At 38.6% G+C, this 27,835-nt stretch overlaps 1 protein-coding gene across 1 annotated transcript in view; it reads left to right on the top strand.

The window, feature by feature from the left end:
* LOC113019379 (protocadherin-15-like) overlaps positions 1-27,835 on the top strand; it is a 229,357-nt gene that overhangs the window by 169,533 nt on the left and 31,989 nt on the right. Inside the window, exons 27-34 of the mRNA XM_080305485.1 lie at positions 7,642-7,751; positions 7,967-8,107; positions 11,311-11,438; positions 14,371-14,601; positions 15,579-15,667; positions 19,227-19,403; positions 21,827-22,045; positions 26,186-26,296. Of these exons, the coding sequence (XP_080161611.1) occupies positions 7,642-7,751; positions 7,967-8,107; positions 11,311-11,438; positions 14,371-14,601; positions 15,579-15,667; positions 19,227-19,403; positions 21,827-22,045; positions 26,186-26,296 (1,206 nt within the window). The remainder of the gene's footprint in view (positions 1-7,641; positions 7,752-7,966; positions 8,108-11,310; positions 11,439-14,370; positions 14,602-15,578; positions 15,668-19,226; positions 19,404-21,826; positions 22,046-26,185; positions 26,297-27,835) is intronic.

The raw sequence follows: 27,835 nt of genomic DNA, 5'->3' as shown, positions 1-27,835 counted from the left end.
AAAAAAAAAAAAGATTAAATGCAAGTTAACTAAATGTAAGTCTAAAAAGATGGGTTTTTAGTTGTTTCTTAAAAAGTGACCACTTAGTCCACAGATCTCAAATTTAGAGGGAGAGAGTTCCAGAATAGTTATTAACTGTGCGAAATAGACTCAGAGCAACTGTATCTTCAGTGAGCAAATATGCCTGAATTGCACCAAAACAATTCATATTTGTATTGTTTGAAGGATGCCTTTGAAAAACATTGCATACTAAAGCACTTCTATTGCAACTTTATGGACATCTGCGTGCATGAACGCAGGGGGGTGTCCATCACGTTCTCTACGATGTCAGCTGGAAGGACCGTCACATTGGAGCACATTCAAATTTTATTTGCTTGAGAGTATTTTGTATAAAAATCAGATTGAATTACTTATTTGATCATTACACAAGTTACTGCAATGCCATCCTGGATCATTCCAGCCCACTGCAATACCTTCTTGTTTGAACTTTATCTTTTAATTCTGTATTGAAAGCAAGCCTCCATATCTTATATTATACGATACAACGGCTAATATGAACATGTCTTTTTTTAAGTTAGGTTTAAGCAAAATCATTAACACCTGGTTTGATGCACAGAGTTGTTAGAAAAAACATTATAGGAACGCCGGATCTGTTGGAAACCTGTTGTACTCGTTGCCTCTGGCTGAACTGCCAAGAAAACAAATGCAGTAAAATTATCTTTTGAACAACACTATGTAAATGCAATCCTGTGTATGCTCATGCACATGCCCTCAAATATTTATAGTTTGACCCAAGACATACTTTTTCATGTTCAGTTATAAAAAAGAATACATCAGGATGTCAATACAAGGAGTCTATTATGCCATGCAGTAACAATGAATTTAAAAGTAGTATAAGCCAAGGTTTTTGTAATTCATTAGATTCAATGGCTTAAAATACAATTTTCCTGCAAGAATAGGATGCTTAGATTGTGAGCTTGCATGCTTATAGAAGTGAGGTTAGATGAAGTTTCTCCTCCCAGACAAACTGCACAAAGGCATGGACATATATTTTTGTTATCCCCCTTCTTGGTTTTCTTTCACTCTCTCATTCTTTTTCATCCTTTGTTGCTTTTATTGCATGTTTATATGAATCAATATAACCATCCGTCTGATGAAATTTCACATGTTTTATGTATTGGTACTTGAATGTTGCGTCGCTCAAGTTCAGACTGCTTGAGATGTATTAAGCCGTTTGACTTTGAGTTGACAATTGTGTCAAAACTGTAAAGTAAAAGGTGAGAAGAGGCCTGTAAAAAGGGGAAAATATGCCAAGACGCTTGCTGACAGAATACAAAAAAGAGAAAATCACTTTTAGAGTCGGAAAGACTGCTGCAAAAAAAAAAAGGGAGGGTGATTGACAGGAAGGAGGAGTGACGAAAAGGGAGCGGCTCCATGTGGACTAGTACAACAGAATGGAGAGAGGTAGAAGAGAGAGATTTGGGATTAGAGACAGGAGAATGCCAGGGGGTACAGAAAATGAGTTTTGATTATTCCAACAGTGCGGAGCAGAAATGAGAAACAGAGAAAAAATAGATTAGTTACATGCCCCGGCAACTGTAATAAAATCACCAATATTGGCTCACCATCACAATATTTTAACTGCAGCGTGCTGCTCTAATGTCACATTCTAAACAGACCAAAAGCAACAGTTTCAAAATCTAATTTTCACGTATCTGATTTTGTAACTCCCCACTTCTTCATCAGAAAGCCGCACTTTCAACCATCATGTCACAACAAGCTCTTATTACAGCAAGGGTATGTTAACTAAAAACTTAAAACTTCCAGCTACAGCTAGAGAACTCTAACCAACCTTTGAAGGTTATTACCTCACTCTACAGTCTCCTAATGAAAATCCTGCAGCTAATTAGAGACCTACTGAAAAAGCAGGATGATAAACTGAGAGATTTGGAACCAGCAGGAGTGAACAGCAATTTGTCATTTTTATCCACCGTTACAGCACTGCAGCAGTCCAGGCTGATGCTTACCAGAAAGCAAACTGGGCTCATCTTATTGGAAATCTGACTGCCTGTGCTGGATGTGAATGGACCCATGTAGATGGCAAGAGAGCCGTAGAGGGTGTAAAGAGAATCAACCTTTATTTGAAATGTACGAATGCATCAAAATAAATGGGATCATTTACCAAAGAAAGTTCATAGAAATTGCTAGCATAGGACCCTGTGATATTGTATCCACCTTACTTGATAAAGTAGCTGACAATCATGTCCATTAGCTGGCAGACTCTCAGCCACAACCATGACACTGTTTCTTGATCCACTTACTTTGTCTAGCCTTACAATGTGGCCATTTGGATGGTGGTTTAATGATTTAGCTTTTGGATGTGATTGCTTGACAAGTTGTATAGGCTGGTGCTTTAATAGCCAAAACATTCTGCAGAATCAATTCCCACCCGCTCACCACCAATTTTCACTTTAACAAACTTCTTGTTCCATTCGGATATTCAGTTTTAAGGGGGTTACAGTGTCTGGCTAGTTGCCTGAACAATCAGATGGCTTTTCCTGCATGTTTGTGTATTGGGCTGCCTTTCAGTTTGAACACTTCATCTATCTACCAACTGATATAGCAGATGCTCTCAAAGGATTTGTAATGAAACTGTAATGATGTTGTTTAATTGAAGCAATATTTTTACATATTTTGACTAATTAACTGATGATGAATGAATCTGAAACATTGCTGCAAAACAGCCCATATTGATCTGTCAGCGTGCAACCAGGAGTGCCCTCCCACGCATTGTAAAGCATCAGATCAAACATGACTTTTATCTGAGATTTAAAAACAACAACAACAAAAAATCTTTTGTGCAGTGATGTTGCCAAAGCAAAACGGAGCCAAAGAAATGCCCGGTACTGGACACAGCAGAAAAGGACCAGACCAGAATTGCTGTAGAGAAATAGAGAAATGAAAGGGAGCAGTGTGGGGAGGGATGGAAGAATAATGACAAGAAGGGCCAAATGATGCATCATAAAGAAACAGGAGCTGAAATAGACGAGATAATAACTGAGGAAAAAAACAATAAGTGGGACAAATGGATGACTGTGGCTTTGAGAAAAAGACCTACAAGGAGGGAGGGTATCATCGCCAGCATCTATCACTTTCCCCATTATCCTGTCTGTCCTTTCACACTGTTAAAACTCTCTTAAGACTATGTCCTGCAAACTGTATTTATTCAGAATGTGTACTTTGGGTAGGTATGTGTGCTTTTTTTAGAGCTAGTTTTAAAGTTAAAGGTTTTTTTTGAAATTCTGATGACTTTGCACATGTAGTAAGCTTTTAGGGAATGAATGACAGTCAATACAGTATATCCGCAAATATAGTTTAGGTGTGTGTGTGTGTGTTTCTGTTGTTATCAGTATCAGTCCAGCTTGCAGCAGTCAGAACAGCAATGATTAGAGAGTGCAAGAGGGGGTGTGACATAGGCTTGGTAATGAGCTTTGTGCATGTGCAGTTTTATGTGTATGTGCGAATGTAAAGGTGCGCATAGAGCATGATGTTTCGAGCATGTGCATGGGTGCGTGTGCACATGCGTGCATGTGTGTGGGCATTCACTCAGTTTTCTTCCTTCATCCCTGTCAAGTAGCCACTGTGGAGATGGAGGGTTGGAAGAAAGGATAACAAATAGCTGGTAGTTGCTGAGGTCTGCTGGGATGGTGGTTGGAAGCAGCAGCCTGAGGGAAAGATAGAGAGGCCGAAGGAGATGTGGAGGGAAAAATGCAGGATGAGGAATCTAGACGGCATGAATGGAGTGAGTCTAAGTGAGGAATTGAGATTTTAGTGGGGATGAACTATAGAAATGGGAAAGATAGAGACATGAGAAAGGGAGGAGGAGGAATAGTGCTGGAAGAGTAATAAAAATGTTTATTTTCATGTCATAACTAAATAATTAGCTTGTTATCACAAGGAAATGAGCGTTACACCAAGATAACACAGTAAATGAATGCAAAGCAATTACAAAATTAAATTTAAAATGATTAAAATCAGAGGCGTTCTTGGCTTTAATAGTACAACAAAAGGAAGGAAATCATTTATTCCAAGCCTTTTGATAAGTTGTTGCACTACAAAAAAACACTTCATGTTTATTCTTTATTGTTGGCTAGCTGTATTCCTGGTGCTCTTTTTTTCTTCTTCTTAGAAACAGTGTGCTTGAAGAAACTCAGCCGTTTTCTCAATTAAATGCGTCTTTACCACAAAGATATTTGTATTTAAGGCTATATTATATTGTATTATAGCTGCTTCTCTTTCCTAGCAACCCTTTACTTATGGTACATTGTTTAAAGGAGGAAGAAAATAACCCCAGTATCAGCTATGATGCTACAGATCTTTTTAAACAGGGGTGCAATGATTAGCACTGTTATTTTACAGCAAGAAAGTCTTGGGTTTGAATCCACCCTCCTGCTGGGCCCTTTCCGTGTGGAGCTCGCACCTTTTTATCCCCACAGTCCAAAAGACTGCATGTGCTGGTTTGGTAAACTGGCTATTCTAAATTGGCCGTGAATGTGAAATGTTGTCTGTCTCTCTGTGATAAACCTGGTAATTGTCTGGGGTGTAGCCTGCCTTTTGCCCTATGACAGCTGGGATAGGCTCCAGCACCCCTGAGACCCTGAACTGGATAAGAGAAAGGAAGGGAGCATGGATATTCTATGCTTGTAGAAGTGGTGAAATCTGCTCTTTGGATATGATTGCAGAAGCAAGTGACAAAAATGCAACATCCAGTTTTCCTGAGTGTGCCCAGGTCCTTTTGTTAGCTTTGTCTCTTTGTGCTATTTTCCTGTCAACACTTTAATTACTGTACACTGTGTAATAAAGGAAGAAAATAGCCTCAATATCAGTAATGCAGACACAATAGATCTTTTTCACAGGAGATCTTTTGACTTGTTTACATTCACATAGACTGAAATGAATGATGGCTTTCAGGGTTTTGGTACAAATGCATGATGGGTCGCTGTCACACTGTCATACCTTGCAATGAAATAGTAGAATGAATAGAAAAGAGATATCGCTAGTAGCTTGTGTTTTTATTTTCCTTTTCCTAGCAGTAACAGGTCCCTATTTGAGTCTGTATTCATTTGATTAGCTTCAGGTTTACTATACCATTACCTGCAAGAGTGTTTGGATAGAACAGGTGGTTAGAGAAGCAATTGACTGGACTGGAAGTTAAAATTCATACAAACACATTCAGCACGCACTCTCTCACACTCTCCAGCAGTCCCATTTATCACATAGTGATGGCTTGATAGCTTAGCCAGTTGGTAGCCCATGTTATAATGTTTAGCCAGCTGTGACGGTTGGCCTAATGACTGGACTGGGTTTATTTAATGGAGCGAAGCCTGCTGGAAATTTGAGATTTGCCAGATTCTTAGAAAATCTGTCAGGGTTGTAAGTAGGGAAAACTGCACCACACACAATAAGAGGCAGGTGGACAAAAACAAGACCACGCATGGGTTCCCTTTGAAAACCTATTGATGGTTTAATTTCAGCGCTTGGCTCAGGCCACTAATGGGACCTGTCAGACAAGTTGTTCCAAATGTGCTGTATCAGAGCAAGTTTCATCCAAACATCATGTAAGCCTTCGTCAAACGACCAAAGCCCATTAACATATGTCACATATGGTTTATATCACTAATTAAGGTGGGATTGATCATCTACTAATTTGTTATTTTGTCCATAGGTATATCAGCAGAAAATAACTACAGACTGATTTATTTTAATAATCACATATTTTTAATGTGTTAGGCACAAATATGATGGATGTGCAGGCTCCAGCTTCTGAAATGGAGGATTTTCTCTGTTTTAAATGATGGGAATTAACTGTGTTGTTATTAGTTACGAGTTAATTGGTTAAACAGGAATTAAACCCTTTATTTAAATTCAGCAGAAGTTTAAAGATGATTAGCCAATGGGTCAATGAGCTTGTCCACAAATCACAAGAATCATCACTCCTCCTGCAGCGTTTTTAGTAAATATTACACACAGTGATCAAGGTCAAGATCATATTAGTCGTTTTACGGCCAATAACCTGTGAACTGTGATAAATCAGATGAGCTGCTATGCCATTGATGCTCTGGGTTTTTTTCTGTCACATTTGGCTCTTTGACTGTATTTTTGGATCTGCCCACCTGTCCAACTGAATGTTAAGCCAATGAGAGAAGCAGCAACATCCCACATTAGAGAATGCACTGACAAAAACATGGCACTGATTAGATCAGACATGGCATGAAAAGGAGGCGAGGTGGGTTGCAAAGCAGCTTTGCATCTGCAAGGCTAAAGCGACTTACATGGAGCAGCCTGTTGATTTGCTATTAGGATTTATAAAAGGGTAACAGCTGATCCATAAGCTGTTCTGCTGGTTGCTGATTCAGCTGTATTTTGTAGGATGCCTGAACAAATGCCATTCAGTTAGTTTGCATATTATATTATTTGTTCTCAGTTGAACATTGGACTTTACAAAAAACACATAGATGCTTAAAGAACGTCCTTACTGACTTTATTCTTTGTGTGCAACTCATGTTATCAGTGAGAGCAGAGGCTGTTTTGACTGCTGTGTTTTGTCACACTGTCATTGGCATCCTATAACTGTTATGTGACGGCTGTGTGCAGGCAGGAAAAGGACCCAAAATGCAGACTCCGAAGACAAAACTTGAACTCAAAACAGCTTTAATGCTGAACTCAAAAAGGGTAACAAAACTAAGACTACAAAATAACCTTACACAGAACACACAGCAAGATAAGGGTAGATCACGACAATGACAAACTGAAACACAGGGCTTAAATACATAGAGGGAGCAATCAGTGAATGGACAACAGGAGGGAAACACAGCTGGGCAAATCAGAACTGACGAGACAAGGAAGCGTAAACTGAACACACTGAGATAAGACAGAGACCTTCAAAGTAAAACAGGAAACACATAACACAGACTGAACAAAGACACAGACTCACATGCAGGCACTACAACAGGGCAGGGCAGACACAGACACTGACTGGACACGGGGATATAGCGGACAGGGAAGACAGCAACTAAGGATTACACAGAGACAAACCATAAGACATAACTCTAACAAAAACCCAAAGACTAGAAATTATAAATAATATAATAAACTCAAAAACCCTGGGTCAACGACCCAGGCATCCTAACAATAACTGACATATGGCTGGAGAACAGCAATGCACTGATCTATGGTGTCTGACATTACTGTACTGAGGAATATAAACAGGAGTGTTGTCAAAGATTAAGTGAATTTGTTTATTAAATGCATTTTTAAAAAAAGCTGTTGTTCAGCAGCCACGTCTTGCTTTATCTCTAAGTGCAGTTTCGAAGAGCAACTTCTTACGCATTTGTTATACAATCCAGTTTTTTAAAAATGTAAACACTACTTATAGACTTTGTCTCTGGGGTTTGAAGGATCATATAACTGTAAGCATGAAGGAAGGAAAAAAAGAATATCTTGGAAGTTTACAGATTCAACTCTCATGTCTACTGAACTTGCCAAAATGTGATTACCCTTTGAGAAAAGGTTGGCCCACAGTGTACACATACATATTTCATTTTCTCATCAGTTTGTATTGATTGACTGATCCATTGCCAGGTTTCTGCCAGTCAGCGAGGAGGCTGCTGTTGGAACCCCAGTGGGAGTCATCTTAGCATCTGCTGTCAATCAAACTATCGTGTACTCCATCATCGAAGGCAACGAGGGTGGTGAGTAAACTTAGAGCTGGTTATACAGAGTTTTCCTGTGTTCGGTTGTGGAGCTCAAAATCTATCACTGTATGCTCAGGAGACATTATATGACTTCCACTTCATCCTATAAAACGCTACTCACTAGCTGTCGGCATCCCACTCACTAACTGAACATTATGGAACTATATGCCACCCTTCTATCTTTCTTAATTGTTCTGTCTTGTTCTACCCAGGTGTGTTTGCTTTAAATGAAACAACAGGAGTCATTTACACTGCCAAGCCCCTGGACTATGAGACCAATGCCAGCTATGTTTTGAAGGTAGAGGCGGACTCCATGAGAGTGGTGTCTTCAAACCTGCGAGCTCCCTCAAAAAGTAAGTGCCTGATGACAGGACACCTCATGACCTTTTTTAATATACTGGTGCACTATATGGAAAAAAGCACCGGGCCACCTACATGAGCTGGTCAGCTATGAAATGCCATCCAATGAAGCTCCTGGTGCACAGTTTTCTGCTGATGTTAACGCTAGAGGAGTTTTGGACATCTGCTTGTTCACAGTGAGCAGAGCACTGGTAACTTCTGCATAGCTCAGCAAACGTCATGAATGAGTTGTTGTGGTTCCTAAATGCTTCCACCTTACAATAACATCACTCACAGATTACCGTGGAATGTCTAGGAGGGAAGATTTAGTATTCTCAAACTGACATCTGACATCACACATACTTTGTCCTGAGCTCTGACAGGTTAAACATTATTTTCTGACCGGTTCAACATTTGCATTATCATATGCATCTTCATGAGGGAAATGTCACAACACGTTCAGAGCTGCAGTGCATGTGTTAAAACTTTCACCTTGCACACGCTCTACAAAGCTCTACTTTTTATTATACTCTACCTTGTCAGTTAGTGTTGCCTTTAAAGCAACTTTTTCTTCTCGCTTAGATTTCTATCAAAGCTGCAGGTTTTGCCAGTTTGTTGCCCTCACTGTTGATGTTGATTTTTTTTTAAAAAAGCTAGATGTGTGTCTCATTGCCTCTCACTCGAGGTCTCGGCACATGTGCAATTATATAACTGCCTAGAATTTATTTCTCAAATGTCAAAGAGTGTTTGCTATGATCAAAGTGGGAAAATAAGCTGGCAAGCGGGTTGGAAGATTGAAGATCATATCTGTAAAGCTGTAACTTTTTCCAGTCTGTCCCAAGCATTGGTACTCAGTGATCTGTGCAGGTCAGTTCAGTGGTAAACCAGCTGTAATCTAAGTTTTCAAGTCTTTCTTTTTACTTTTTTTGTTGCCACAATTGCATGTGAGATCAAGTGTTGACTAAAACTGAAATTGTGGCTTTCCTTCCCCTCTTTAATTGTTTCTGCCTCTTGTTTCTGCAATTTCCATCTGCCTGCTGGTGTTTTTGCTTTGAAAACATATCTGCATTCTTCTTAATTGATGTTCAGCTACCAAGGTCTCTCTTCCTTAATTATAGTGTTTACCACATGCTGTTCTTGTTTCATTTAAACGATTTGAATTGAAGAATTCTGCTGGGATTAAAGCTACAAGTCATTGTAGTCATTAGCAGAACTCCTTCAGTTCTTCTTGGTGCGCATTTTAATCAGGAAACAAATCAATAGGAGATTTCAACAATATGTTAATCCTGCTTCTTAATTCAAGTGAAGATATGGCTTGAAACTATATGTTTTGCACTTGTGTTTTAAGGATGCCTGTTAAAGATAAGCTGAATATTGTTTGCTTTATCCTGTCAGCAGTGCAAGTTTATTAAGGGAATTTTTTTTCTTCTTTTGTCTGTATTGAAGTAAACAAAAGTTCACAATCCTGGGTTTGTGCTGTCTTTCTGACATGATTCACCTTTTAACCCTCGGGTTGATTTATTATGATGCAGTTTTCCGTGGGTGTGATTCTGAATTTCTTGTTCATGGCCAGATAAAGACTGAATGTGAGTCATTCTGAGGTACAATTAACAAATACAAAACACAGTAGCTTATACTGAATATTTAAAGGATATGTAAGACATTTAAAGCAGCTTTTTCTGTGTGTGTGTTTTCAGTACTAAAACATGAATTATTGATGCAAAATCTGGTTTGTAATCTTGGCAAAGACATTGCTTGTGAAGACAGTTGCCTTGGAAAGGCCAAGACGTCTCTGATGCGGTCAGTTATCATTAAGGGTTGAGATTTCTTGACACATGTCTCAAAAATCAGATCAGATCCTTCAGGTCAATGTTATTGCTCCATTACTTGCATACTCCACATTGAGAAGTGTCTTAAATATCTCACTACATACTTTCAGATGATGAACTTGAAGTCCTTTAGTCATTGTTCACTTAACTAACCCATGTTTTGAAATCCTTTGAATGCCCTGAAAATGCAGTTTGTTTTCCAGCTTCTCAATGCAATACATAGAACATTCATTGAACAGTCTCGGTACCACAGCACATACCACAGCACGCCAATGACTTTTTAGGGACATTTGAATCAAAATGGAAGCATAGATGTTTGGGATGGTTTGCAATACCAAAGTTTTTTAATGAAATCTGATGAGAGCCCACCATCAGAGTACTGATGAAAGAGATGAGGAGATTCTTTTAATCAGATTTTTCATTCGAAGCTTTTAATTGTAGCCGAATTAATCATAGCTGTTGATGAAGGGAAATGCTTGTGATTAGTTACTTTAACTCGGAGCTTTTCTTTTGTTTTTGGTGTTTTTTGGGGGGGTTGGTTGGTTGGGAGAGGTTTTTTTTCACCTTTGCTAATGGTGGCAATAAGTTGTAACTCTAGCTGTAAATTTTAAACTCTTATTCATTGTCAGACAAGTTTTGGATACACCAACTTGCCTATACTGTACATATGCACTTCCTAGGAGTACGCAATGTGCTTTTAACATAAATCTAAATCAAGTGGCATTCTTTTAGAAGCTATGGCCAATGAGCGGATATGATAATATGAACGTAAACCACAAAAATCAAACTTTCAAATCAATTTGAAACACCTAATAACACTGAAACAATACATTTGTAAGCAATAAATTGGACAAAAAATGCCAAATGTAGCAAAAATGATACAAATTAAAACAGATATATGCAAATTGAAATAGTCTGAAGTTTCAATAAATACTTAAAAAATTACAATTTTCTGGCAGTTATTTTATGATTCAAGTTTTACAGGGCCAAAAAGAAAGTGATCAAATCTAAAAGGGATGTCTTGAACTCATAACATGGATCAGAGTAAATCTGATTAATGTTCCACAACCTGAAACACATCTGTTATGCGACACAGGCATAGACTCTATATAAAATATGATGTACTCACTGGGATGTCTCCTTTTGGTTTGTGAAGCTCCATTTTGAACCTTGACCATAGTATTTTAGGCCATTGCTATTATTTTAGCTATCGGCTAACTCTAGCTAGCTCGATTAACAATCTGCTGACGTGAACCTGAAGGATGAAATTACTGGTGCTACAGCACTGCAGCCAGTCAAGCTTGTGCTTGTCCTTGTATGTGTTTCACAAAAGCACTCCTTTATGGAAAAGTGTATCACAATGTGTATTTTGTGTTTCTGTTTTCTAGCTAACACAGCTAAAGTGGTGATTGATGTCCAGGATGAAAATGACCATGCGCCAGAATTCACTAGACCTCTCTACATTGGAGGAGTTGCAGAAGACTCCAAAACCTTCACCTCAGTCTTGCAAGTACAGGTACAACTACACAAAGATATGCCTATTAACACAAATAGCATAAAACACACAGTTCAAATTGCTAATTACAGTAGAGGCTTAAAACAAGACCCCGATTTATGTACTTTGTAGGCTTGTAGTATGGATTTTACTATATTGTAAGGTACTGCTTACACAGTGCTTGTTTGGAAATAGATTTTTTTTCTTGTTTTAAAATTATTCAAGTATTACAAAAATCATGATTGATAGGTATGTTTTTTCTTTCTCTGTTGATTGAGAAATCTCTCTGTTTCCCTTTGGTATACCTGACTCTGCTACAAAGATTCATGTAACTGTAAACAACTTGAGCGTATTATTAAAATGCCTTTCAGGACCCTAAATGGGTCACGGAGCCTATCTCTTTCAGCCTCTATCTTAGAAATTGCAATATGTTTTAATGAGCCTGGATGCCACAAGAGACCCAGTCAGGGTCCCTGGCAGAAAAGTATGCGCTTTAATATTTCATTACTGTTTTTAAGATCATTCTTAGATATTCCTCCTTCATTAGATCATTCCAGCGAGAGTGACAGGAACGATGAGAGCATCAGGAGAGCATGTTTCACAAGTTCAGACGATGTGCTTTTCTCACTCATGAACCGAGTGTCTCAATTTGCTATTCCTCTGCTTCAAACACCTGAGGTTTGGGGCTTACATATGGGTTTTGTATGGGTTAGAACTATGTTTGGTTGAAGCTGGATTACAGGAACCAGCTTTTTAAACAATTTAAATAAACTGAGAGAGAAAAACTGGTTGCAGGCTCAATTGCCACAGAGTGAGGCAATATATCTAAAGGTTAAAGGAGGAGAAAGGATTGATGGTTAGATAAGAAGAGCTGACACCCTGCTGAGAGACAAACTGACTGGACTGAAAAAAAGCAGGGAAGACATACATGATCTATGATGGATGAATAGATAACAGCAGGGAGTGACTAGAAAGATGGACAGGGATGCTAGCTGTACACATGGTAGCATCAAAATGAAAAAGGGAGTGAGACAAAAGCTTCAGAGTAACTTTGAGAAATGTGCTTTTCCAATCTTAATTATGAATAATCCTATCCCATCTGTCTGAAGCATGCAAATCGTCTTCTTCAGACAAAATGTCTGTGTGTTGCTACATGCAGGACGTTTCTGCCTTTAGGGTTTACAATTTGCACATGGAGGAGTTGATGTGTTATTTTGTCCCTCAGAGGATGCCATAATTCAAATATTGATTAGACTACATCAGAAATCAAGCTCAGTCATCTCCATTATTTTTTTCTAAATTCATTAATTTCACTTTTTGCCCGTTAAAAATGTTTTTCCAGATGCACTTCTGCCTCCGTAGTGTGGTGGTTTACATATTTGCTTGGCAAAATAAAATCACTGGTTCACTTCCAGCTGGAGACATAAATCCCCTTTGGGGTTGTGTAAAACTGCTAAATCATACATGCAGAACTATGTGATGTGGTAAACCCAGCTGAATGTAGCTATTTCTACTTTTCCAGCTGTGTAAATCTTTGACATTTAAGCTTCTTTCTCTCTTTTAACTAGTGTGTTGACCAGAAATTGCCTTAAAGCAAACCCCTGCTTGGTGAGGTTGTGTTGTTATGGGTACTGATAAAATGAAAATATACTAGACAGAAAGTCCAGCTTTAATAATCCATCAGAGTTTCCAGTGCTGGGACTTTTTTTTTCCTCCATCAAGGCAATTACAAGGTAAACAGCAGAGCTACAATCCAATCTTTTTTTTTTTCTTTTTTTTTTTTAATGGGAACAGCATCTGTTTGATCAGGATGCATCGCTAGATGATGCATCGTTGCTTCTGGGTTGAGTACTACCTTGCTCACCAAGTGCTGGCGTCATCTGTGCAAAATGCTTCTGAATAATTCTTAGGTGTGCAGGGCATGAGTATATTAAAATGTTTGCAGCTATTGCTCAATTATTCATTTGTGCCCACATATTTCATGTTTACAGGAAGTTGGGTAAGTGTACAGGTGCAAAGGCAAATAAACTGCGACTTTAGAACGACACAGACCTGCTTGGATTTGGACATATCTCTTCATAGGTGCAGCAGAGAGACCTGCACCCTGTACAGTTTAAAGCAGCTCTTCTCACTAGTGCACATTTTAATGTATTGCTGAAAAGTTACCCTCATCTCTGCAAGGATGAACCCAGAAAATGAAAAAAGATGTATACATTTGTTCTTCCTTCAGTACGCCCCCCTTCCCGATCTCATCTTTCTCCTTATTACCTTTGTTTCTTTTTTGTTGCTTCTTTATTCCCTAGCTATGAAAAAAAACATTTTACTTTGTTTTTATCTACCATATCTTACCTTTGATGTGGCGGGTGTCTATATCTACATTTCTAGCCCTTCTTATAATAACCCTGCATAAAATCAATGTCTGTCTGAGAGTGTGTCTGGATTTTAATGTGAGATTTGCATGTATATTGAACATGATAGTTAGCCAGAATCATAGATTAAATGATCTGCTCAGATTTCAAAGGATTCTTTTTACCCTTCCTCTGATTCAGAATTATATCACATTAAAAAAAATGAAAGAACTGAAAGCCTTTGAACAGGTTTTAAAATCCAGAAAAGCAAAAATAATATGTGACCTCATGATGAGTAAAAGCTGAGACACACTATCAGTCCTGCGCTACTCAGTGTACATGACAGTGTCTTGTATAGTGTCAAACTCCTGGACTGAAATGATGATGGTAAGGAGGCAAAGAGCAGACCAACAGCATTATAATAATTACAGCATATGGAATTTGTTTTACAAAAAACCCCAAAAAGACAACAGTGGCTTGATCATAGTGTTTGTGTGCATGATGATGATGACATTTCATAATGACAGTGATTATGGTAATGCTTGGCAGTGTAATTATGATCACAGTAATACCATCTAATGGTCCTTATTTTTCTTATTTTCCAGGCCCTGGACAAAGACACTGGTAACTACAGTTCTATAATATACCGTCTGATCGTCCCCCCTCCAGCTAGTAAAGACACTAAAGACACCAAAGATGGCTTTATCATTGAACCGTACAGCGGCGTTGTGAAGACTGCTATCATGTACCGCAATATGAGGAGGTCGTATTTTAAGTTTGAGGTGGTTGCTACAGACAACTATGGTCAAGGACACAGCAGCAAAGCAGACATAGTGGTATGTATAATTTATGTTTTTTTCACAATGATTACTTTTTAATGGCAGGTTTACGATTACTTTTTTTAAGGCGTCCAACCTAAAATGAACTGGGTGACATGATTAGTGCAATGAGATTTTTATTGCTCATAGGATAGTGTGAAGGAAGCTGCACTGAAAGGATAGTTTTCCAAGCTGCTAATGACTTCTTACTGGAACAAGTAAACACAGCAAAACGATGCCTGCAGGGAGAAATCGTCTTTGGTTAACTAAAGCTAATGAGAGAGTAGTTTGAACTCATTTTTCTAAAAAATATGACAAGAGTGAGAGTGCCCATTTCATAAGAAACCCTTATGAAATGTAGTACAAAAACATCACATATTAGTAAAAAAATGTTGCTCATCTGAGTTCCTACTTGTTCGCACAAAGGTCCCACATAAGGCAAAAAAAATAACACATCCCACTTTAATCTCTGCATCTTGTGTCTACTAGTCTGACACCTGCCTTTAACCTAAAAAATTATAGTCTAAGGTTGCTCAGTTAACCACGTCACTTCTAAAGAAGGCTTGATTTGTGAATAATTAATACATGTGACTAATTTACATCCAATATAGTCAAGTTAATTGCTTGCAGGTTCTGTAGTACCCTAGACAAAATAATGGCAAAGTACACTATGCAAATATGAACGTAGTCCAACCACCAACAAGCTATAAAAAAATATGTAATCAAACTGCTAAATTACATGTGCTCCACTGCTCCCTTACACTGCCACATACATCCTTTAGCAGGTAAGTGTAAAAACAAATTCAATTTGTGGCAAACCTGAAGCACATTTTGTGTGCTGTAGAAGGGAAATGTTATTCATTTGACTGCATTTACAAACATGTGGAAGTTCTGTCTGTTAAGATGCACCGAAATCAGAGCACAGGATGTTATTTTTGGTTTATTTTAAGTGCTTCAGCAGGTTTTTATCTCAGTTTTCCTCTCCTGTTGTGTAGGTGTCAGTCGTGAACCAGCTGGACATGCAGGTCGTTGTATCAAATGTCCCTCCTACGTACGTGGAGAAAAACAAAGAGAAGCTTCTGAGGTAACGTTTGATGCTTTTGACAATAGAGCAAAAAGCTTGGGTTTAACCATTTGTACATCCAACTTGATGAATGTAGTTTATCTAAGAAAGAAAAAAATCTGTAGGAAGAGTTTTGGTGTTTGCAGAGGCAAACTTCTAATCCTCTCTGAAGCAGTGGATTTTAATAAACGGTCCTGCACTTAAATATATGAAGGTCAGGTGTTTTCATTCCTGCTGAAATGTGTGGCATCAACACACCAAGATTGAAAGAGCTCTATTTGAAATAAATAATTTCACTCTAAGAGAAATCATCCCTTATTTTAACCGACTGCCAGCAGGAGCCTCCTGGTAACTATTCCAGCTGTCAAAGGGCATGGCTGCACACCAGAAAGAGATCAATTTGACCTGTGTGTCAGGTGTGCCAGAAAAAGTCTTTGCTGTCCAAAAACCTTATTAAAGCAAAAGTACAGTTTTGCAAAGAACTTTTAGTCCTTTAGAAGAATCTTCTCTGGACGAAAAAAACATTAAACATAGCAGTGTTTGGCCAAAGAAGCAGTAAATTGTTCTAGCACATACCAAAGAAAGCTTTTTACAAAAGGAACTTCATATGTAAAGTATAGTAGTGGTGGAAGCCTTATAGCTTGTGTCCAAGTATAATAATGGGATGGCTTTGTCAAAGTCTACGTATGAATCCCAGAGGGATTGAGAGGGATGGGAATGGACTTCAGACAGGCAGTATATACAGGAACATCAAGTGTGCAAAAGGTTGTTTTTTATTTGCTAAAGAGAGAAATACTAGCTTGGTATGTTAACATACCTTTAGCCCTTTAGCAATATAGCTTGGTAATGGTATCTTGAGCGTCAAAACAGTAAGGGCTAATAGTTCTCTGAAGGTTCTCGGTCATCCAGGTCATCGTAGTCTAAGGACCTGGGAAAGAAAAGCATCTGGACTTTCCTTGAAGACTCTTCACCTCTCATCGAGAAGCTTCTTCAGTTCTAAGAGAAAGCATCTGGGCTCGTGCAATTAGGTAGAGGATCAATAGGGCTTCCATGACTCTCTTGGGGACACTCCCAAAGGGCTTACAACCTGGGACTCTCCACCAGTTTCTCGTAGAACTGAAGAAGCGTCTCGGATGAGAGGTGAAGCGTCTTCAAGGAAACTGAAGTCCAGATGCTTTTCTTTCCAAGCTCCTTAGACAATAAAGGAGCTTGGAAAGAAAAGGGATATACTTTTTGACACCTTTTTCACTTGGTGCTTGGATAATGTGTTTTACTAGATTTGATAAGACAGATCAAAACTAGACTGCTGGTTACCTTAAAATACTTACCTGCAGTGTCATCAAGTAGCAAGGTAACAAAAGTGAAAGACAAATCAAGCTCTGTGCAAGCAACAAGAAGAGAACTCTTGTAAAAGTTTTCAGACTAAGTGTACTTTTCAGCATTGAAATTAAGTTTTAGTCACAAATTGATTTATTTCGAGTTTGCACAGTTTGAAGTCCTTGTATTGATTTAGCGATGGTGTCTCCCCACAGGAGGGACTTAAACTCTAATTGTCGCATGGGGTTTTCAACAGCAGTAGTTAAAGAGCAAAAACACTCTTGTCTTTAAATTTTAGATGTGCTCTTATAATGATTTCCGAAAATGTCCTTGTAAGAATAAGATCTCAAGTGTTTCATTAAATTAGAACACAATCTCTATAACAGTCACATGCAAACCACCACAGTTACAGAGTGCACAATGGCAATTGTTCGTTTTTAATTGACGTTAAGAGCTACTAGTTTTAATACAGTGCTGTGCAAAAGTATTGAGCTCCCTTTCATTTCTTTGCAATACTAACAAGCTCGAAAGTGAATATTACCACTTTTATTCTTCAAAACAGCCTCAACTCTCTCTGAATTTTTTTTTAGTTTTTGTAAAATCTTTGCATAGTCTTCAGGAATAGTTCTCCAGGCTTCTTGAACAACATTCAGAGCTCTTCTTTGGATGTTGGCTGGTTTTTGTTGTGTTCTCTGCCAAGATGATCCTACACTGCATGAGTTTCAGGCTCATGGGAGGCCAATCCATGACTGATAATGTTCCACTGTGTGTTTTTCTATCCAGGTATGCTTTTGCTACACCGGCAGTCTGCTTGGCATCAGTGGCATGCTGAAAAACAAAACCAATCCCACTCAGATACTTTTCAGATAGCACTGCATGGTGGATCATAATCCCCAGTACATTTCTACATTCATAATCTCATCAGTTCTACCACGTTGTAGATACATTGAGACACTCACCTCTCTCCTGACCTCCATAAATACTGATTGCAATTTCAGTTAAAAGTTCATCAGACCTGTGTCCACTGCTTTTGACTCCACTTCTTTTGTAATTTGTGTAATTTCTCCACTGAAACCATTTCTGATGAGGCTGACACAGGACAGCACACCTGTCCTGTGTCATGTTTGCTGAGTCTTTCCTGTTTTATTGACTGCCACATACAGTTCACCTGCTGTAGATAATTTTTTAGGCATGCCAGTTTTTCTTTTGTCATCCACTTGTCCAGGTTTCTTTCCTTTTTTTCTGTCCTTGAATGATTCATAGGTCAGTTATTGCCTAACAAACAAACAAACAAACGTAAAAGAACAATTTCTCTGAAAGTGGTCAGCCAGAAGAAGTGGGATGAAAACAACAGCCAGTATCCAAAGAAAAACTCTGAAAGCCTGGAGAACTATTGCTCAAGACCACTTTAAAAATTGAAAGAAAATCTGGTTACTTGGAAGCAAAATAGAAAGAAATGAGCGGTAACTAAAAACTTTTTCACAGTACTGAACAGCTTTTGTATTGTTTTCTCTTTTGTTGAGAGCAATTTTAAAGGGTATTTGAAAGCCTCTAACAGCAAACATTAGCTATTTTGTTACCTATGCTATCCGTCATCCCCTTTTTCTGCCTCCTACTCTCTCTACATTCTGTAAAATATCACTTGCTATATTCAAAGTACCTGACCTTATCCCCACATCAGTGGCAGCTGGAAAGTAAAACACTAAATGCATTTTCTTTTGTGTGACGACAGTCAAGCAAAACACAAAATGCGTAAATCACTGCATGATATGATATTTTATATACACAGTCAACAGTGGGCCTTTCTGTGACACGTAGCAAGTACTCTGCACAGCTGGTGCTGGACTGATGCTTTGTTTTGCCTCGCAAATACAGTATAATTTGTTAATGATGTTTTAAAGCACTTGTCATCTTTTCTGTCTGATTCACATGCACATGCACATGCAGACACACATGAGTTAGAGTTCCTGCTGTGAGCAGGTGTTTCTGGGGGGACAGAAATCAATACTGCTCAGCAGGAGTCTGCCCGGCTGACAGGATTTTTTTAAAATGTGCATGTGGTGGTGTGTGTGTATGTATGTGTGATGTGGTGTGTTTGGAGTCTGACGGCTTTGTCTGTCCATATATATGAGAACTTGTTTGGATCTAAGAAACAGTATTTTTCTCTACATTAATGTGTGTATGTGGATGTCATGCTGGGAATACTGAAGGGGTTATAATGCTTTGATGCTGTATATCAAAATCCAATCTTTTCAATCCTCAGCATTTTGGAACGCTATGTCCAGGAACAGATACCAGGAGCAAAGGTTGTCGTGGAAACCATCGGGCCTCACCGCCATGGGGATGGGATGGAGCAGGAAGACTACACCAAGTCAGACCTTATGATTTATGCCATCGACCCACTGACGAATAGAGCTGTATCAAGGCAGGAGCTCTACAAGTAAGAACTTTACCAACAAGCTAGCTTTATATGTAGAAAAGAACAGAAACTAATCTACGTGGCTTTGCAATTAAAACTGGGTTAGGCTACATCCTATAGTTGTGTTGTACATGTACAATAACAATAAAGGGCTATTCTATGCAGTCATGGTAAAAAGTAAGTTTATACATATCAGGACATAATAATTTATTTTTTTGTCCTTAGCAGCTCTTAAAATTCACAGGTGAACCACAACACATGACATATTACACCATGCTATCATTTATTGAACAAAAACTGAGCCAACATCCAGAGACAGTGTGTGAAAAACTAAGAACAACCCAATGGTTGAGTAGCTAGAACCATCTTTAACAGCAATAACTTGAAGTAATTGTTTTCTGTGTGATTTTTCTCCGTCTCTCACATTGTTGCAGGGGGTTTTCTTTATAGAAATGCTTCAGTTCATTGAGATTTTGCAGGCAGTCGTTTATCCTCCTACATTTCAGTTGTGCTGAGGTCTCGACCTTGACTAGGCTATTGCAACCCTTTGTTGCAGACTTGCTGCTGTGTTTGGGATCATTGGTCTGCTTTACCCACTTTAGCTGTCAGTTTTGATGCATGCTCAATCATCCAGGTAATTAAACCCCAAAAAGTTGATTCTGTTCATCTGGACGTAGCGTTTTCAGTGGGAGAAATGTTTCAGCACTCATCCAAGTGACTTCTTCAGTCTCAGCTGACTGCAGGTTTACCAACCTTATAAGCAGTACATTTGCACAATGACTGAACCTAGCACAACTGATGAACAATGTGCTGTGAGGTCAGTTCCTTGATATGCAAATTGTCATGACCATTGATCAGCAACCACTGGTCAAAAACCATCAATCAATGGCCATGAGTACCATTCACAGAGAGCTGGGGAATCACAGCATTCACAGCATTGTAAGATGGTGACAGATGTACCCTTAGGCGCTAAACCCCCCTAATTTGGGGTTTGAAAGCCACAGAGACGCAGTGTTGAGAGAAAATACATCTAAATGGTTCTGATACTCCTGACACATTTGGGACCACTAAGGGTCTTTTCTTAGGCAGCAGTTGTCACTTGGATGAATGATGAAACATTTCTCCCACTGAAAATGCTACATCCAGATGAACAGAATCAGCTTTTTGGGATTCAACTGTGTGATGGCCTCACTTTTGACTGTAGAATACTTATAAAAGCATGTACAGTATACAGAGCAGTTCATGGTCGACTCAGTGACTACAAGAGGCCCAAATCCTGTGGCTTTTCTAATTGCACTGTCTTGTATTTTAACATTTAACTTGCTAACTGAGGCTTGTAAAGTCTGAGATGTAGCTCTTGGGTTTTTCAAAATTTCTGACCTTGGGTTGAATTTGCAGGTAAGATTGGCAACTGCCTTGAATGTTTTTCACTTATAAATAACATTTCTTACTGTAGAATGATGGACAATTTGATGGGCATTCAAATTGTTTTGAAATCACTTTATAACCCTTTTTCAGATTGATGGGCAACAACAATTGCTTTTTTGATGTCAGTAACACTCAGCTGAATGCTTCAGAGCAGCAAACTGCCAAAACCTCTCCTTTTATAGAGGTGCTCACACTGGCTGATGATCTGTTAATCAAGTTGCATTTTATTAACACCAGCTGGCTGCTGCCCTTTAATTCCTGTGGAAGCAGTAAGGGTGTGTTTTGGCCTAGTATTTGTTAAATAATTAATGAATTTGTGTAATATTTCATGTGTTGTTGTTCTCCTGGGTTTTTATTTACCAGATTTTAAGACCTGTTAAGGACCCAAACATTTCTATTATATTCTAATTCATAAAATATTTGAGCTTTAAAGGGTATTGTTTCCTTTTATGTGACTGTATGTTTAAAGAATATAGACTGATCATTTAGTTGATGGTAATTCAAGTCTGAGGGGGAACTCAGGTCTGTCACCTTTTCTTGGCTCTATTTTAGGCTTCAGATAATCTAGCCCATGACATGGGTCTTAAGCCTTTTTAGACAGGATCAGGTGAGTAGCTTAAAGAGCAAGTAAGAGTGGTCTCAGTGGCCTTTTGGGTTGAGAAGAGGGCCTTTTACCCAGGAGTGCCAGGTCTGAATCTGTAGACTGCATCAAAAAGATGATGTGTAGTTTCAAATAACTGGGAAGGCCAAATTGCTCAGCTAGAGGTTTCACAAACCAGTGGATGATGTCCCATTGGCTACAACTGTCTTTTATATAAAGGTGTGGAAGGGTTTTGCTTCAGGTTATATGTGTTTGATGGGAGTTGCAGAGAACAGAGAAGTGAAAACAAGAGAAAGACTGTTAACCTTGAATTTCTTGTTTTTATGCTATTTCTGTTTTGCGTACTTTGAGCCTTTACATGAGATATGCAAAAGATATGCGTGTTCTCAGTTACACTGTTTGTCTTTTATCCAAGGTTTCTTGATGGTAAACTTTTGGACATCAATAAAGAGTTTCAGCCCTTTCTCCCTCCTGGTGGCCGGATTTTGGAAATCCGAACTCCTGAAGTGGTTACCAGTGTAAAGAAAGCTGTGCAGACTGTAGGCTACACAGAGGGGGCGCTGTTGGCTCTGGCTGTCATTATCATTATCTGTTGTGTACCCGCCATACTGATTGTCATAATCACCTACAAACAGTAAGTACGATTTATATATTCTACAGATGCTTTATGTGATGAGATTGTGTTTAAAGAATAAGGCTGATAATACTCTGCATATTTCCTATTGTCAACAAATGAATGACAGACCAAAATTTACCAAAAGCAAACTAGTCCCGCAAATAGTTAAATAAGTAGCCAAAGCTATTAAAATAGAGCTCATTACTTCCCTTTGTGGCTCAAAAAACATTGAAAATCTGTAATATGGGCATGCTGCACTTCATTCCTTCATTATAATCAACCTGAGCACTGTTGTTCATTTTGAGTCAATGTGCCCCTGGCATATTGAGCCACAGCTAAAAGTGCTCCAAACCAGATGCATCATTAATTTAATGCTTGAATAACATTTGATATAAACAAAAACATCCGTCCACTTTAGAAAATAACTGAGTGGTTTTTTTTTAAATACATTCAGAGTATTTTTTTTTATTTATTAGGAACAAACTGTTTTACAGCTAAAAAAGCTGTTTGGGCAGGAAGGTCGTATGAAGAACCACCTTATCCATGTTTTTATTGTTAGTTTTGGTTTTGTTTTTTTTTTGGGGGGGGGGGGTTCACTTGATTGGGATTCAGTTTTAGTTCCTTGGTGAAAATGTGTATTAGTCAAGTATGAATCATTTGATTATAATGTTTACACAATAGGAATCTGTTAAGTCAGCTGTAGAGTGTTGTGAGTGTTGTCTTGAACCACCCCTCATTTCTTTACTTTTTGCTTCCAAGCAGCCAGACTTTCTAGTTATTGTTAAAGTGGTCTTGGGAAATAGTTCTCTTGGCTTTCTGAAGTTTTTCCTTGGCTTTTTAACTCATTTGCAGTTCAGTTTCTGTACATTTTTAGAAAATTAATTATAGAACAAAGAAGACCTAAAGAAGATTAACAATATCTAAAAAGCCAAGTCTTTGTGAAATATAAAAATCCCCAAAAGTCCAGACACAGGACCTGATAGATCAGTTGGTCCATCATCACCCGAAATCCATCAGAAATTATCTCACGGAAGGGAAACAGTGAGAAAAAATCCATAAGAACTGGACTGAAACTCAATATTAACAGGTCTTATAGAGGGATAAATCCAAATTTGAAGTTTTTCTTTTGTTACCAGTGTCTACAGTCTAAAGAGGGACTGTAAAACACAGCTGAGGCTCTATCACGGTCTGTATTTCAGTAAGTGGTTGTGACGTTGGACCCGTTACACATGTACAGAACACGGACGTGATGACAGCACTTCTTTATTTACTCGTTTGGTTTTACTGTGATTTTGTTTACTGGGACACAGACACTCCCGCTCCGCTGTCACGTCCGCTCTCCTCTCTCTCCAACTGTCACTGTGAACATATAAAGAGTCACAATCACGTTCACATCCCAGCACACCTGTTCACCTCGCCCCTGCGCCGCCCCGGGAGCTCACTGCATCACCCCTCTGCTGCAGCCGGCCAGAAACCACACCCACGCCACAGTGGTATTGAAGAGCTTGTCAAAACTGATTGGCATGAGCTGTATTTTGGATGACCATGATCTCAAAACCACTATTAGTGCAGTAAAAGCATACCAGATACCATACCAGAGCCCAGATCTCAACATTACTGAAGCAGTGTGGGGTCATCTTGACAGAACAGCTTCAAGAGAAATATTCCTGAAGACTACTTAAAGAAATGACAAGAAAGCTGGATGAGAGAGTTCAGACTGTGCTGAAGAATAAAAGTGGTCTTATCCAATAGTCACTAACAAGCTTATTAGAATTGTAAAGAAATGAGAGGTAACTCTATTTAAACTAATGGCTCAATTAAAAACACTTAAGAGAATTCAAGCTGCGTTGAAGAATACCAGATATTGATTTTTAAGCTTGTTAGAGTTGTACAAACCCTGCCTTTGTCTTATATACTGTATATATAGATATTCATATATAGGCACATGTTAAAATACATAAATTACTGCATCGATTTCCCTTTTTTTTAGCAAAATATCAACAAATGAGGAGTGGTTCAAAGTCTTTTGAAGCTCTTTGTAATGCATGTCTGATGCTGACATTTTCACTTCAAGCACAATTATGTCAGTGGCTGGAAAACGTGTGCATGAAGTTAAATCATCAGCATAAATTTGGCTCAACAGATTTATAATGCATGCATTTAGGTGCTCAAAACTAATCAGTATGAACGGAGGATTTGACTTCTAGTGTAGCAAAGATAACAAGCCATATAGAAGACTTATCAATTTCTTTCAAGAGCATGTAGGCAGTCAAACAGAACTGACAGTCGCTCTTTTTCCACTGTTTATCATCACCTGGGCCAGTCAGTTCCCCAGACTATTCAGCATGGCAGACTGCCCCCAGAGTGCCAATTCTAATAGTTTGTTTAGCTAACCACAGTGAAAGGCTATTAATTTTATCCATCTCCCAAACACGCGTGAACCATTTCACACATACACACACATCTGAATTAAATCAGTGCATTTTGGAAAGAGCCTTTTATCCTGCTGAGAAACAGAGACAAATAACAGACAACAAGAGGGAATATGAAGACAGAAAAAACATAAAAGCAATCATCAGCATGATAATCACTAGTATCTTTTGCTAAATTACTTTAATGAAGACCAATTGTCCAACTTCGCTTGTAAATTGCAGTAAGTAAACTTGGCTAACAAGAAGAACTGTGATTAATGGCTCAAATAATAACTAATCTTTCTCTCTCTCATCTGCCGCATCTGTCGCCACCAGATTCAAAGAGTGAGTACCGCTTTTATTTTCCCAAGATAAAATATTAATGTCATGGCTGTCTTAAACACCTTTCACTTTGATTAATCTGTTGACTTTCATTGTACAATAAGATGGATGAGATCAGAAAGAGCTATGAAACGGAGAGGACAGCAGACTATCAAACAAATGAATCCTGAAGAACATGGAGCATAAATGTCCAGAGCAGATGCTTTTATTAGAGTGTGTGTGTTTTCATTTGTGCGTCAAGTAGTAGTGCATATCAGGATTATGTAGAGTGGATAACAGTAGCACTCCTACGTTTTTATTTGAAGTGAGGATATAAAACTTTAAACAGTCATTTCAATTTATTGTTGCAGCGTCTGATGTTAGCAAACATTTACTGCATTATGCTGTGTGATTCGTATTACTCAGTCAGTGTACTTACTTTGAGTTCTCACTACTCGCGTCTGCATTCCCCCGTGTTTTATGATGCCATGCATTAAAACTTGAGTAGTTTGGGACTTTAACATGCTGCACCTCAACAAGAAATAGAGGTTTGTTGTTACTGGGTGGAGAAACAAAACTACCCTGCCACAAAAAGCACTTGCAGACATTTTCACTGTGGCATTGTTGCAGTAACCTTATTTCCATCCAGAGTTTGCAATAAGAAGCTATTTACTGCATTAAGTAGGATTAAATATTATATTGCAAGCCAACACTTATTAATCACTGTGGTAATTATCCAACAGAAGGCTCTTACCTATTTGCTTATTTATCCAGGTGGTGATTTTTTATTGTTTTTTAGCCTGGCAGTGCATTATAAGAGTGCTACAGTATCTGCAAGACTGAATCTGAAAATACTACAATAGCAGCATGCTCCGATACAGTGTTACACAACTGTCTTTTGCATTTGTGGGTTTTTTTTTTAGCATTTTGTTATGCTGATATTTCCTAATTGCAGCCAAGGCTTATATATTCTTAGACAGATCGCTGCAGGGAAATCTTAAGGGATCACCAGTGTCATGACAGTGCATCCTCATGGAAAATGTAAATATGAGGCCAGAAATGTCAGCCTCACTGTGGTAGTAATGAAAAGGTCATAGGTTACCACATTCAGACATCTTAATCCCCATGGACTAATGAATCTCTGTGGAAAATGTGACAGAAATCATTTCCTCAGTTGGGATTGTTTAGTCAGAACTAAAGTGCAGAACAGACTGATGTTTCCTCTACAGCGGACACTGGATAGTGAAATTATTTTTTTGTTAATAACAAGGTGTTGATAGAACACAGAGGAGACATTTTAGAGAAAGTAGAAAGTTAGAGCCTTCGTGCTTGATTATGCCTACATCACTGTTTTCAAAGGTTGGTTCAAATGGCTTTGCTCTGACTTTAGATAACTAACTCTGCATTTCCTCTCTGCTCTGTCCAGGCGTCAAGCAGAGTGTGCCAAAACAGCCCGCATCCAGATGGCACTGCCAACAGGCAAACCTGGGGGAGGCACTGCCAACAACCTGTATGAAGAGCTGGGTGACAACGCCATGTAAGTGATGTGTGAAAGTGGCATTTAAACCGATGAGCCAAAGCACAGTCGTTAGCTCACATTTTGACGGCTGTTAAACTTCAGACTTTGGCAGTGTGGGCGCTTTGGGAGCTTTGTGGTGCAGTCAGACCATTTTAACACATTTTCAATATTGCTGTGAACCATGCTCCTGCAGTTCAACATGCACTCTTGATTCCCAAAAGAATAAAAGTTGCAATTTAAATATTATCCCAGTTTGGTTCTGTTAAACTACTAAGGCTTCATGGTGGGAGAGTATACACAAAACCTTGCACATTCTGTATAAATATACCACATATCAAACAGTGTTGACAGGAAAGCGATCGCCACCTGGACATGCTTGTATAACAAATCAAAATGCAGTGAACCTTGCACCCATTATTGGGAAAGTTGACTGTGTTGGTTCTTGATCCTTAATCAGCACATATCATCATGACTGACAGACTTGTTGAACAACCATATTTAAAAACTTGGCAGCAAAGATTTGCAATCAGACTAATTGGAGAAAGCCTTGAGCCAGTCTTATGTCCAGCTAATAAATGCTAAGAAGGCTGTACTGACACAAAAAGCAGTCTGCATCAGATTGTTGGGAAGCTTGCTGCTCTAACTACAAGTCTGGTTACTGGGTGTTTTTTAGTACTAAGCAAAACATACAAAAATGTAGTAAATGTTGTAGTTTGAATAAAGCATGGTGAGATTTCTTTTAGCATTTTCACTGGAATAGAACTCACTGATTTATCATCACACTTGAGTTGCTTTGTTGAACTTTCCCAAATCACTCCTAAGCTGAGAGACTTTTCAAGGATTTATATGCCGAGTTAAAATATCTTTGGGCTTTTGTGAAAGTAGTCTTTTTTTAATCGGTGGGGAGGCAGGGGACATGGCCTTTGCTTTATTTCACATTTTCCACTGGCCAGAGAAACTGACCCAAGCAGATAACACAGTCTTAGATTAATCAAGCAGACCTTGCAACCCCGCATCAAACTAACACCAAACAAAGGTCTGAGTTTTGAATGTGTTAACAGTCAGAGATAAACTCTGAAAATCACTATGTGCTCTTTCTTACATATTGTAATGCATACTAATGTCCTCTCTTTAAAAAAAAACTGAATGTCAGCCAATCTGGCCTTACAGCAGCAGTCACTTCAGGGGCAACTGATTCTATTCACATGAAAAACTACACAAACCTAAAACTTCAAATTCGGTTTAGTAACAACTGCAAAACATTAAGGTCAAAGTAAAAAATGTTAAAGAAATAAGCTGAGGTGTCCTTGTGCTTCCATCAGATGTTGACAACTTTACTGTCACATAACACAAAATTATCAGCATTAAAAAAAAAATAAGATAATGAGTCAGTGACACTGAACCTGTTCTAAAATCTAATGCAACACAAATAACGCCCAACAGATCCCGCACCTGTTTTAGTCATGATGGTCGTAGGCGGCCTTCTCACTGAATGTCCCATGATGGGTAACCTTTGAAAAATGGCACCACTCCGGACCCAGAACAGGGGGGAAGCGG

Source organism: Astatotilapia calliptera, chromosome 8, assembly GCF_964374335.1.
Source record: "Astatotilapia calliptera chromosome 8, fAstCal68.1, whole genome shotgun sequence".
In the NCBI taxonomy this organism is placed as follows: domain Eukaryota; kingdom Metazoa; phylum Chordata; class Actinopteri; order Cichliformes; family Cichlidae; genus Astatotilapia; species Astatotilapia calliptera.
The sequence above is the reverse complement of the archived record's forward strand: the minus strand, read 5'-3'. Positions and strand labels throughout refer to the sequence as shown.